This window comes from Gossypium hirsutum, chromosome D11 (assembly GCF_007990345.1).
Source record: "Gossypium hirsutum isolate 1008001.06 chromosome D11, Gossypium_hirsutum_v2.1, whole genome shotgun sequence".
NCBI classification, from domain to species: Eukaryota; Viridiplantae; Streptophyta; class Magnoliopsida; order Malvales; family Malvaceae; genus Gossypium; species Gossypium hirsutum.
This window is the reverse complement of record NC_053447.1, coordinates 17,875,342-17,887,941: the sequence shown is the minus strand read 5'-3', so window position 1 is coordinate 17,887,941 and position 12,600 is coordinate 17,875,342. Positions and strand designations below refer to the sequence as shown.

General features: G+C 32.8%; 1 protein-coding gene and 1 long non-coding RNA gene across 2 annotated transcripts; both read right to left on the bottom strand.

Moving 5' to 3' along the window:
• Positions 1-1,429: 1,429 nt before the first annotated feature.
• Positions 1,430-2,331, bottom strand: LOC107912695 (uncharacterized). Its single transcript, XR_001688250.2, has 2 exons — positions 1,956-2,331; positions 1,430-1,723 (listed from the first exon to the last, which is right to left on the bottom strand). It is a non-coding gene; the product is annotated as an uncharacterized lncRNA (long non-coding RNA).
• A 5,093-nt stretch (positions 2,332-7,424) lies between these two features.
• On the bottom strand, positions 7,425-8,931 carry LOC107912694 (zinc finger protein WIP2). Its single transcript, XM_016840996.2, has 2 exons — positions 8,307-8,931; positions 7,425-8,028 (listed from the first exon to the last, which is right to left on the bottom strand). Exons 1-2 carry the CDS (start codon positions 8,835-8,837, stop codon positions 7,597-7,599), a joined length of 963 nt encoding a protein of 320 aa, XP_016696485.2. The 5' UTR covers positions 8,838-8,931; the 3' UTR covers positions 7,425-7,596.
• Between the last annotated feature and the right edge of the window lie 3,669 nt (positions 8,932-12,600).

Genomic DNA, 12,600 nt, shown 5'->3' with positions numbered 1-12,600 from the left:
ACTTAGCTCTAGGCTAGTATTCTTTCCGGTCAGGAATCGTGAGATACGTATCCGTACTAAAAATCCCTCCAATTGATATTCACTATTTTTCTTATATCGAGATTGACAAATTCATCCCTTAAAGTTAACTCGATTTTAAATGAAAAATCGTTGGGTTGGAGTCGTGTTTGTGGACAGTTGGGGAAATGAGTCAGTCGTGCTGTATTCGAATATATGAGAACAAATCGATGGAGAAGTGATCGGGTTTAAATAACCTGCACGGTTGAGACCGTTAATCTGAGTTGGGTTCTACACGCAAGGCTACCGGAATTTTAAATTGAGAACGTGTGTATCTCAGTTAGATAATTGGTAAGGGTTGGTTTGTAGTTCGTACCGGGACCAGCTACGGGAGGAAGAATTGGTGATTAGGACGTGCTTAACTGTTATAACTAGCTTATTGTTTGGAGGAGAAAATTAATTTTTGAGGATCAGTTCAAAATTTGGAATCCCCCAAGTCTAGGGCTAAGTCTTATTATCTCTCTTTACAAAATTTGAATTTATTTCCCAATCTAATTTTATTTCCAGTTTATTTAATTGTTTATTTATGTTGTTTCAATTATTTAATTTCTAAACATTTCAAAACTTCTTTGATTTATTTTTTTATTTTTCAGCAGGTCCGTTTAGAGTCATTGGCACGACTATTGCCACGATTATCAACACAACAGAAATTCTAATCACAAGTTAAACGCGAAAGTTGATTATAATACCAATTCATGTAGACTCGACCCTACTATCACTCTTTACTACTATTTAGAGTTATTTTATAAGAATTATTTTTTGTAGTTTCGACGCCCATCAATGATCATAGAAAAAGAAATGATGTTCCCTCATCTTCCTCACTAGAATACACGCTAGATCATCATTGAAGTTGTCGGGCCAAGTTGTTTCAATAGAAGGGCTATTCCGAGAATCCGCCCATAATATAAAGTCGTTAGCTTGGCGGCCATTCGGACTTAGTCCTTGCAAACAATATTGGAAGACATCTCTAACAGTAACGATTTCCCCCAATTCTAGAATACGCATCGCCCTTAACCATTTGAACTATTGCGAAGCAATGCCTAAGTCAATAGGCTAACTTTGCAAGCAATTGTCTTCACGAGGTAAGGACTAGTAAGTGGGGAAGCCAAACCTAGTTTCGATCTTACTAATGACCCTCATGAACTTTTTGAGTTGACAATTGAAACTAGATACTACCAAGCTATTTGGAACTTTGAGATCTACAGTACCTGCACACGAAAATAAACAAACCATACACTGAATTATAAGACTTAATGATACTTTCATGATTTAAATCAATAATCAATAGAAACATAGTGTCAATACAATCATTATGTGACTCAACTATCAACTAAATCAATTTGCATTTTCATGTCTTAAGTGCATAGCCCAATACCAAATCATTTGACGTTTTATTCATGAACGCATAATTTCTTTTAACACTATATCTCAATGCCATATGTAATACCCAATTATTGTCCGGGCCCAACTACGCCTAAGGCCCAAACCCATTACAAGCCTAAGTCATTAACCCAAATCCCTAGCCTAACCAGCAGAGAGCCTTGACGCCACCATCGCCCTATGCCGCAACTGCCCACGTTCTTCCCTCGCAACAACATCCCACGTCTTAGCAACCTCCAGCGCCGTGCATGCCCCACGTCGCAGCAATTCCCATACACGCATGTACCTGCAATAAAAAGAACAACGAGCAGCAAGCAAAATGGGGGGGGGGGGGGGTTAGCAAAAAAATTTTGTATTGAAAGTTAAAGAAAATAAAAAGAGAAAAACAGAAAAGCATTTTTAAGGTGACAGATTTTGGTTCTCTTTTTCTATTGTTTTTTTACTGTTTCTATTTCATTTTTGTTTTTCTTTTTATTTCTTAAAACAAAAAATAAAGAGAAGAAGGAAGGAAGGCTTACCGTCGTGAGATTCGTCGAAAGGCAACCTCGCTTCGTCGTTTCATGGTCGGAAATAGGAGAGGACTGGAATGGTGGAGTAGATGGAGAGCTGCGGCACATTTGTGGGGTGGCTGAGGAAGTGATTTTTAGGGTTTTAAAATTGGCTTTTATAGGGCATTTTTAAAAATGGATAATTTTCGCAATTGATCCCTTTTATTTTTACAGTGCTTTTAAATTAGCTTATTTATTTCTTTTAAATTTTACCATATTTTTTTAAGTTGTTTCAAATTAGTCCTTTGTTGCGCAATATTGTAGGAGGTTTGGGTAAATTTATTCCTCCGATCCTTCCCCTGCTACGCGTGTTTTAAATTACTCCCTTTCTTGTTTTTATTTTCAAATTCGGCTCATAAATTCTGTTTGGCTTTTAAATTTAGTCCTTAATTTGTTTTTTTTAGTTTTTTTTATATATATTGTTAATATTATTTATTAGTATAATTATTACTATGTTATTATTATTGTATGTGTATATGTGCGTATATATATATATATATTATAAATGTTTTAAATATATATGTAGTACGTATATATTTTATTATCATATTATTTTATTTTTATAGTTTACATATATTATATACGTATCCTATGTTTTATTATTCCTTTATTTTTCTTAGCTTTATATACATATATATGCATTTATATATTCGTATTTTATAACATTTATATATTTTCAATATCTTATAATCCGAATATTTTTTATTATAATACGTAATAAATATACACCTATATTATTTGACACCTTTATCAATATATCTTTCAAATCTCTTTTATGTATACATATGTGTCCATGTTTTTTTTATATAATTAGTAATATATTATGCTTATATTTTTATTTTTATCTTTTTATATAAGTCTTTTGTTTATATATATTTTTTATTATGATATGCATTTCATACTCTCAAAAATAACATTTTAATTTTGTCAAAATATTAAAATTATTTTTATGATTCAAAGATTTTCAAAATAAAAACGATATTCAAAGTTAGGGATTTTCGAGGAAAATTGAGCCCTAACGTATTGGGTTCCGATTTTCTTTGTTAATTCCAAATAACCGAGAATATTCGTTATTTAAAATATATAAACAAAAATCATTTTCGGGAATTCAATATGTTATGTCCTAACGCATTGAGCATGACATATTGCTTTCTCGAAATGAAGATTTTCTTTAAAAAATTAATTAAAAAGTGATATTCAAAATTCGGGGATATTGAGAAATTGTACCCTAACGTATTGGGACTCAATTTCTTCGCATGACTTGAATAATTGATTATCCTTTTCAGATTTCAAAATTTGAGTTTAACAAAATCTTTTTAATTTTCGACACCAAGACATTAAATAATCAATTTGGTACCGATTTTGGGCGTTGCGAGGGTGCTAACCCTTCCTCGTGCGTAACTGACTCCCGAACCCGTTTTCTTAATTTTCGTAGACCAGAATCGTTTTTAAGGTGAGCCGATCACACCTCAATAAAGAATCGGTGGCGACTCCAATTCTTGTTTTTTAAAGTCGACAACTAAATTTTTGTTTTCAAAAAATGGTTTCGATACCATATATGGCATAGCATACAACAAGTTCATTCATTTCTCATTTCTATCTCGAATCTATAGATTCGTTTTATGTCAATATCAGCCTTTAGGGCTCATTTTAATCGGTTTGCATAATCTTTCACATGTCATCTTTTGATGATTTAACATTAATAGGCAAGATACATCACTTACAAATAGCATTTCATATCAAATGTTACTCAGTAAGGTAAATGTTTTATTATCCATATTACTGGACACGAACTCAAGACGGATACACGGATCATCCAACCATCACACCAAAATATTTGACACCCAATGCCTCATCAGAACATCTGAAATATAATTTGTGCTTCACACCTCATCGGTATAAATCGAAGTAATATGTGTTACGCACCTCATCGAAATGTCTGAAGTGTAATACGTGCTCCATGCCTCATCGATTTAAACCAAAGTATAATCCCGTACACTAGTTCTATAGCATGCTAACTATACCCAACTTTGCTTGAGACCATTAATAGGGTAACCAATGTTTTCAAGCATATATATATACATGATTCTTCATATCATAGTTTCATGCAAATGTATTATATCGAGCTCAATTAGATACATACTATTTCATATCATCATATACATACCAAATCATGAGGCAAGTAGGGTCGTTACCTTAATCGAGCTTATTTGTAACAAGGCATATATATACTGATTTCAAATCATAAAAGTACAAACCGTATTAACCGCTCGTCTACGACTCTTGCCTTTCCTTTCTCTTAGGATGGCTAGGGGTGTTCAATCGGTTAACCGACCCGAAATAACATTAACTGAATTAACCGACCTTTCAAAAATTTTAACCGTTAACCGAACCGAAATTTTTTCAAAAAAATTAACCGAACCAAAATTTTTTCGGTTAAATTTTTTCGGTTAATTTGGTCGGTTAACCGAATTAACAGAAAATTATATGTTTTTATTTTTGGTTAAAAATTAACCGAATGACCCGAATTAACCGAATTACCCGAATTACCCGAATTAACTTAATTGAATCACTACATAATTAAAAACATTACATAAGTCTTGAATTTAGACTTTTAGACTTTAGTTTTAGTTTTAGAATTTTATTTTTATATATTAAATTATTTGTAATTTTTATGATTGGGTTGGGTTGGGTAATTGGGTTGGGTTGAATATTTGGGTTTGGATTGGGTTTAGTTGAATAGTGGGCCTATTTATATATTATAAATTTATTTATTAATTTTTTTGGTTAAACCGAAATATTTGGTTAACCGACCGGTTTCAAGCCAAATTATCCGTTAAACGAAAAATCAAAAAATAATTAACTGACCCCCGACCGAAAAAATTCGGTTAACCGACCAATTAACCAAATTTTTTCGGTTTTACCCGAATTTTGCACACCCCTAAGGATGGCACCATGTCGTCTTTAGCAACGTTTGATAATTCAATTATAAAAATGACATTAGTTTTCACTCAATCACATGAAAAATATATAATCAAACATATTTTGCATTTTATTTATTTTAGTCTTTATATCCGGAACACTCATATTTTTCGATATTTAATATCGGATAAAAATTTGATTTCATATCCTTTCATTAGAGACCTTGTACTTTTAATCTATAGCATAATTTCTTAACATTTTTCAATTTATTCTATTTAGTCCTTAATATCAAAATTAACTAAACTTTAAATTCTAAACTAATTTCACTATCTTCTAATACAATCTTAATAAAATTTAGTTGAACAACTAGATATCTATCAATTTTAAGCTTAATCTCATCAACTTTCACCTATGGCAATTGCCAAAAAATAAACAATTGATGAAATTAACACTTGGGTTAATTTAATTAAACTCCATGATCAAGAATCTATTGTAATTTCAAAGAAATGACTTAATTACCTTATTAAAATTGATGGTTGAATGAAGCTAAGAAAGCTTGAACTTTTATTTTTCTTTCTATGGCTATGGACGGTTGTCTGATAAATTGGGCAGGGTGCCCCCTCCAGATCCCTCCAGATCATCGCTTCAATGGTGCTCTTCAGTTAAAGACCATCTTTTGCCTCATGCCAAATCTATCCATGGAATTGGCACTTTGTCATTAAGGATTGCCTTTTTTGCCAACTCAACCTCGTAAAAGGTGGTGGTGGCCCCAAAATTTTATAGTCTGTTACCTCACTCAGGATTTGTGTGTGCAAGGTGTTGAATGGGGTGAAGCTACGAAATTTAGCATAAGGTGTCTCTTTTGCTTCTTCCCCAAGGTTAACTTTTGTGGGATTTTTAGACCTACTCATATTTGGGAAGGTGTTGGCATTATTCTCCCTCCTCCGAGTTAAAGCTAATTTTTTTTAATGAGATGTGGCTCTTCCTTTTGGGTTCCTAGATGACCTTCTAAAGCATGGTTTTATTGTTAGTAACGAGCTATTTCGAGCCAATATTCCTCATTGTAAAGGCAAGCCAGTCTAAAGAGTTGAGCTCAAAAGTGCTCGTTTTTGGCTTAAAGCTCTCAATATTGTTGGATGAAACTCTCTAGCAAAAGGTTTTAGTGGTAGGTTTCCGATGGTTGGTTCCAATGGGTGGCCAAAACTCGTAGGTGGGTTTGCATGTGGTTTTGGCATGTGGGATAGGGAAAGAAGAGATAGTATAAGCTGTCGTGGTTTTAGCTATTTTGGTCATAACTACCATTAAAAAATTTGGCCTTGGTAGCCTCGGCATGTAAGACTTTTTTGGTTAGTCTGTGTAATAAAGGTGGCAACATAATAGTGTTATCTGACGTTTTTTAAGCTTCCTTTACTTGAGGAGTGAAGGCTTTTTTTTTTTAGTGGAGACATGGTTTCCAATCTAGGGTATCAATGATGATACTGATAATTTATACAAAATTTGAGGGTTGGTGATCAAGAGCGGTTCAAACAGTAATGGTGGTGCCATTAGCCGCTATGGGGGTCTTTCTAAAGATGGTTGCCAATGGTCTAGATGGGGAGAAAATCCTTTTCTTTCAATGGAGTAAAAGTTCTTATGTAAGCGATGAGCTTGGAACGGAGTTAGTCATAGGTCTTAGTGAACAATGACCCTACCTCATCAGTTAAGCGGGATAGGTTCATGACGTTTCTACCACAATGTGATTGGAAAAAAAAGAAAGCTACTTGATAGTAGCTAGTGGTAGTTGTTATGACACGCATCATGAGATAATAAGAAGGGTCTTCAATAAATCTTGAACAAGATATGAGTGATTCCTTATGTAGATGAGCCCTTAAGTCAAGTATACTCATCGGAAAATATGGGACTAACAAGAACCAATTGATGAGATGTTGATATAACAAGATCCTTTCTAAAATCAGTACAAGGCAACCAATAATTTATGTCACCACTTATCACTACAGAAGTGACTTAGCTTGCTTTCACTCTTTATCAACTTTCACAATTATCCTGTGACAACATTAGTGCTCTTCACATATGTATCAATCCAGTTTTTCATGCTCAATCCAAATACATTGAGCTTGATTACAGTTTTGTTCAAAAAACAAGATGGTAGCTAGGTAGAGGTCATTTGGTTACCCAAGGCGTTGCTTCTTTCTTCCAAGACGCGTTACTCAAAGCATCTTTCAGTAGGTTACGTAACATGATGGGTGTTCATTTATATTCCCACTCCTTTTTGAGGGAGCTAGGATCTATGACAACAGTAAAGATGAACTGATATGACCGAATCTTCAGCGATCAAAAAGTAATAGAAGATCAGTAAAGGGTTTGTTTTTTTAAAATAGCTACGTGATATATATTGCTATACTCATGAATAAAATTCATAGCCCTTCCTCCGTTACTCTAAATTATATAGGTAGCAAATACAATGTAATTAGCATTTTTAATTTTAATAAGCTTTGCACCGTTTATATTGACTTAAAGTGGGAAGGATTTACAGAACTGAGATATACCAAAGAAGAGAATAAAACACTTGCACCCGAAAGCTATACACATGAAGAAGAAAGGATAAAAGAAAAAAAAATTAGTCATTTATTTAAACAACTCCCAATCCTTACCAAAAAGGCAAGTACATGCTATATACTGCTTGCCAATTTCACGTTGTCGTTGAGGATTCAAATTCCGAAACGGGTTCATCGTCCTCGTCGAAAGAAGCAATGCCAACTGAGCCATGACCGGCGCCAAAAGCCTTGATATGATCTTTCAAAGACCTCTTGTGCTTGAAGTCAGACCCACAAATGCAATACCAAATCTTCCCACAGTTCTTCTCGTGGGTTCTCCAATCTCCTTTCACCGCAAAAGCCTTCTCACATTTTCTGCAGTTGAAGGGTTTGATTCCATGTTTCCTTTTGTAGTGGGTTTGGAGAGTTCTGAAATCTTTGAGCGCTCTTGCTCTTGGGTGATCGATGTTGTGCTTACAACCGGGTGCGCAGCAATAACATGGGAGCCTTAGCATCCCTGTTGGCTGGCTTCCTCTTAGAGAATCGGGTCCCTTTCTGTACTGAGATCCATGCCCCCACATATGCATCTGCACTTTCATATATACATACATGAGAGAAAGATATATATGTAGGTTATAGCTAATTGTAAATGTAAACCTTATCACCGTTGAAACATCAACATGAAGTGGCTTCTCGGCTCTTAGCCTCTTAATTAAGACGGTAAGCTAAAACTAAAGTTATGGTTCAGAGTCCGGAGAAGAAAAGGCCCCATGATCGATGGAAATTGCAGACCAGAGAAAATAGAACTAATTAAGGAGGAAATTTTGGTGTATCATGTCTCATGCAACGAGGCAAGCATAGATACCTGTAGGTTATTGTATCTGTTGAAGGTCTTGCAACAGACAGGACATGAAAACTGTGTAGGACCAACGAGTATCTGAGTAGGGGTAGGAATCCAATACTGTCCCTTGCTGCTGCAGCTTAAAGGATACCCAGAAGCTGCAACATTGCCATTCACTCCACAATTATCAGTCAAATCTACGGATGGGGAGAAGCCATAATCGGAACTATGACTAGGTAGGCCTATGTGTAGGGCTACAGATGCAGCTTCATCATCAACAGTGCTGAGCTTATCGTCTTCCATGGAACTGCTTGTGGGTTCATTATTCTCTTGTTGCCTTGTGGGACTCAGATAATTGATGAGGGGAAGAGCTTCTTCGCCAGGAGGCGATGGGGCAAGTGGATGACCACTAGTTTCACTGTTGAGTATACTGTTTGGGTGAAGATGAGAACAAGGGTTTGGGTGATTTAGTGGAGTGGGAGCAGTAGCGTAGTGGGGATGGAGAGGCATGAAGTTGAAGCAGCCACTGAAAAGATTGGAGTAAGGGTCTGTCATGGTTGGAGTTGAAAGATTGGGAATTTTGAAAAGACTCTAAAGTGGATTGTTCGTACTTTAGTAGCAACTAGAATGATAAGACACACACACACACACACACACACACACACACAATATTTATATCATCTATATATCGATGCATACGTACACACATACATTGATACACACGTACGCATGCATGAGTGGACCTCATAGAGTAACGAGAACGAAAGGGGTGGATGCAAAGGAAATATTCAGTTATTTTTAACCCCCCCCCCCCTGCCCTTTATCTTTTGTCTTCAACCAATAAGCTATGGTTTGAGGCTAGCTAGTTAACAGACCATTCTAAGTGGTGTGGAGGATATGTCTCCCTCACAACTTTTTACCTTACTAGAACTTTTACGCTCAATGAGTGTCAGAAAGAATTTTAAAATTTTGGAGAATTTTATAATACTATCATTTTGAATAATTTATTCATTCAAAATCATAACAATTTTAATTGCTTGATTGGTTTAAATTATTGTTTAATGAAAAATCAAGTTATCATGAATTTTATAAATTAAAATTGGTAAATATTTAATATGAATATCATTAGATTTATAAAAAAAATTGGTAAATATTTTAATAAAATATTAAATTTATATATTATAATTAAATAAAAATAATTTTTAAGTTTAAATCTTTTTATGTTATAGTGAGACCATGTATTTGAATGGAACAAAATTATCAAGAATTTTAAAAAACACCTCTTTAGACGAAATTTGGAAAATGAAATTAAGCTCTTGAAATTTCTTACAATATTCGAAATTCTTCAATATTTTTACTTAAACAAGTAAATTTATTTTTAAAATTTTGAAAACTTTGATATAAAATGAAATTCTTTTTTAAACCCCTCATCCAAACACACCCACAAATTTTACAACCCGAAACTTGAATTGAACTTAAATTATTTTTAATATATTTAAAATTTTGAATAAAAAACTTATGAAATTAATAAAAATTATTTTTTTTGAAATTATGAATAAATATAAACGAATTTAAACTATGATCAAATTTTAAAAAGTATATTGGTGTAGACACGTTGTGTTTCTAAAGCATTTTGTGATAAAAGGAAACTATTTTGCAGCCATAAACAAGTGCAATGTAATATCTATGTTTATCAGTTTTTTTTTTCTATTGTGGTATTTATTTTAATTTTTAGTTTGACGATAACAATGTTAAATTTTTAGTGTTTAATTCAAATTTTAGAGTTGATTTGATGAAAATTCATAACTAGCTAATAATATTAGCAATTAATTTTGATTAGATCAACCCTAAAATCCAAATTAATTAACATCCCTTGGACTATATTTAACAAATTAAACGCAAAATTAAATAAAATCACAAGTAACATTAAATTTTTTTCTATTAAAAATTATGAAAAATTCAGACCTAATAATATTACCAATTAACTTTCATCAAATCAATCCTAAAATCTGAATTAAACACTAAAAAAGTAACATCATTACCTTTAGGTACCAAAATGTATAACTTTTGTTAAATATAAATACCACATTAGAAAAAAAAATCAAACTCAAGTATTAAATGATATATTAAGCTAAAGCGAATACTAAACAGATAACTTTTAAAATAAAAAATTCTTTAAATTCGAACACACCTTTTACGTTTGAAAAGTACTTTTAAAATCAAATCACATTTTTAGCCATCATTTATTATTAAATGCATTTTACGTAATATTTATACTAGTATACAATTATCTTCCTATTAAAATTTATTTCAAATATATAACATTATATATTTGAATTTGTAAAGATTATATTTTAAAATCTAAAATATAAATTATATATTCAAATTAAATTCATAAACAATTTATATTTTATATATTAATATTGAGTTATAAAAAATTAATTAATTGAAATGCATAATATTAAATGAACTCACTTTATGTTAAATAGTTCTCTTCTTTTCCCTTCTAGTCCCTCCACTTTTCAGTATCATTTTGTAATTCCGACGAAGTTTTTTCATCGGCTTTTCATTGCCAACCATCGTCTTATAACCTACTGTAGACCCTTTTTTCCTTCCCATTCCTTCCACCCTTCCACTTCCTATTCTTTCCCTTTCTCTACTTTTTCCCTTCCCTTTTTATTTTCTTTGCCTTTTTACCATGATTTGTCCCTCTCCTTCTCTTCGGTTGGCAGTAAGGTTGTAACACCCCTCGCTCGACTTGATTGTCAGATCCGAGTTACAAGATGCTACAATCATTGCCGGAGTAAAAACATGCAATTGATATTCAATTTACACATAATTCATACAATCATAGTCAATTTAGTTCAAGAATCACCAATTATAACCTCTCTTGGGTATTATACGAGCCTATTTACGCTCTTGAATCAACTCAAAATTTAACAAGGACTGTTTTGCAACATATTCTAAATTACAAATCAAATATATCATATATAAATCTTTCAAGCATTTAATCATGTTATAAACACTTAGATATTATGATATAAAATTAAAATTTGAACCTTGGTCGAGCTTACGAAAGCTCTTTTAAGGACCTAAGCACGAAACATGACAAAATTGTAAGATTTTCAAGTTTCACAACACATATAGATACCCTTGCTAGGTACCGATGCCATTTTGAGCTTCGAAGTTTCAAAAAAATCAAATTAAATCAAGAACTGTCGATACTAGGGTTGAAGTACTGATACTTTCTGTATTGATACCATTTTAGCATTCTGTTTTGCAAAGATTTAGTTGAAAAATGTAATGTACTAATACCTCATCTAAGGTATCGGCACCTTAAAGCCAAATAAGTAAAAAATCTTCCATTTTGGTCCATTTTCATGCCTAACTCAAAACAAACACAATTAATGCTTGGATGCACTCTTAAAACCTGCAATAAACATCTACCAAACTTCCATTTTACCATTTCCACAAGATCATTCAAGCTATTAAACATCAATTGGGCACTTGGCCAAAACATATCAACCTATGAAATCACTACTCATTCAAACATTTGATACTATTTAATTTCAGCACTTAACTCAACCAATTCACTACCAACATAGTTGTTCACACACTTCAACTATAGTTTATCACATTTCCAACATATTCACTTATATTCACCGCTAATAACCATTCAAATTCAAGCATTATTTAAGGTAAACACATATACATAACAACACCTAGATACATGCCATATAACTGAATCCATAATGATTAAAAGATTATTGCATCGCCTATAGGATAGTGTGAGCTTCGTAGTGATCCAACTAATGCATTCCATAAACCGACGATTTACAAGGAAAGAAGATAGCGAGTAAGGATTTTAAATGCTTAATAAATCCATATGAAATTTACTTAAGTTACCTTAACATTACAACAAATTTAAGCAATTGAAATTCAATGGTATAATCTATGACATCCTTTGGCACCTTATACTTTCATGTACAAGTCAACAATACAACCAATAAGCTAGTTTAATTGCATAGAAAACCATGTTACTCAAATCATACGTATATACAATCATTCAAACCATGCTCAATTTAAAAAATTAACAACTCAATTCATGTCCACACAATTCAATCGTTCCATTTCCATTTTAATTACCATTTCCGTTTTTATTTAACACTCAGAGAACCTTCGCATATTGAAATCAGATACACATGACAAATTTACTTTATGTGCTAACATATTCGGGTTGCTAACACTAACTTCAGATCAGGGTTGCTAACACTAGCTTGGTATGATGCTGCTAACATTAGCTTTAGAGAATCCGTAA

Coding starts and splice junctions, on each gene's coding strand:
- LOC107912694 (XM_016840996.2), bottom strand. CDS start 8,837: ATGACAGACCCTTACTCCAATCTTTTCAGTGGCTGCTTCAACTTCATG. Junction 8,029..8,306: donor ACAGATACAATAACCTACAG/GTATCTATGCTT, acceptor ATGAAAGTGCAG/ATGCATATGTGGGGGCATGG.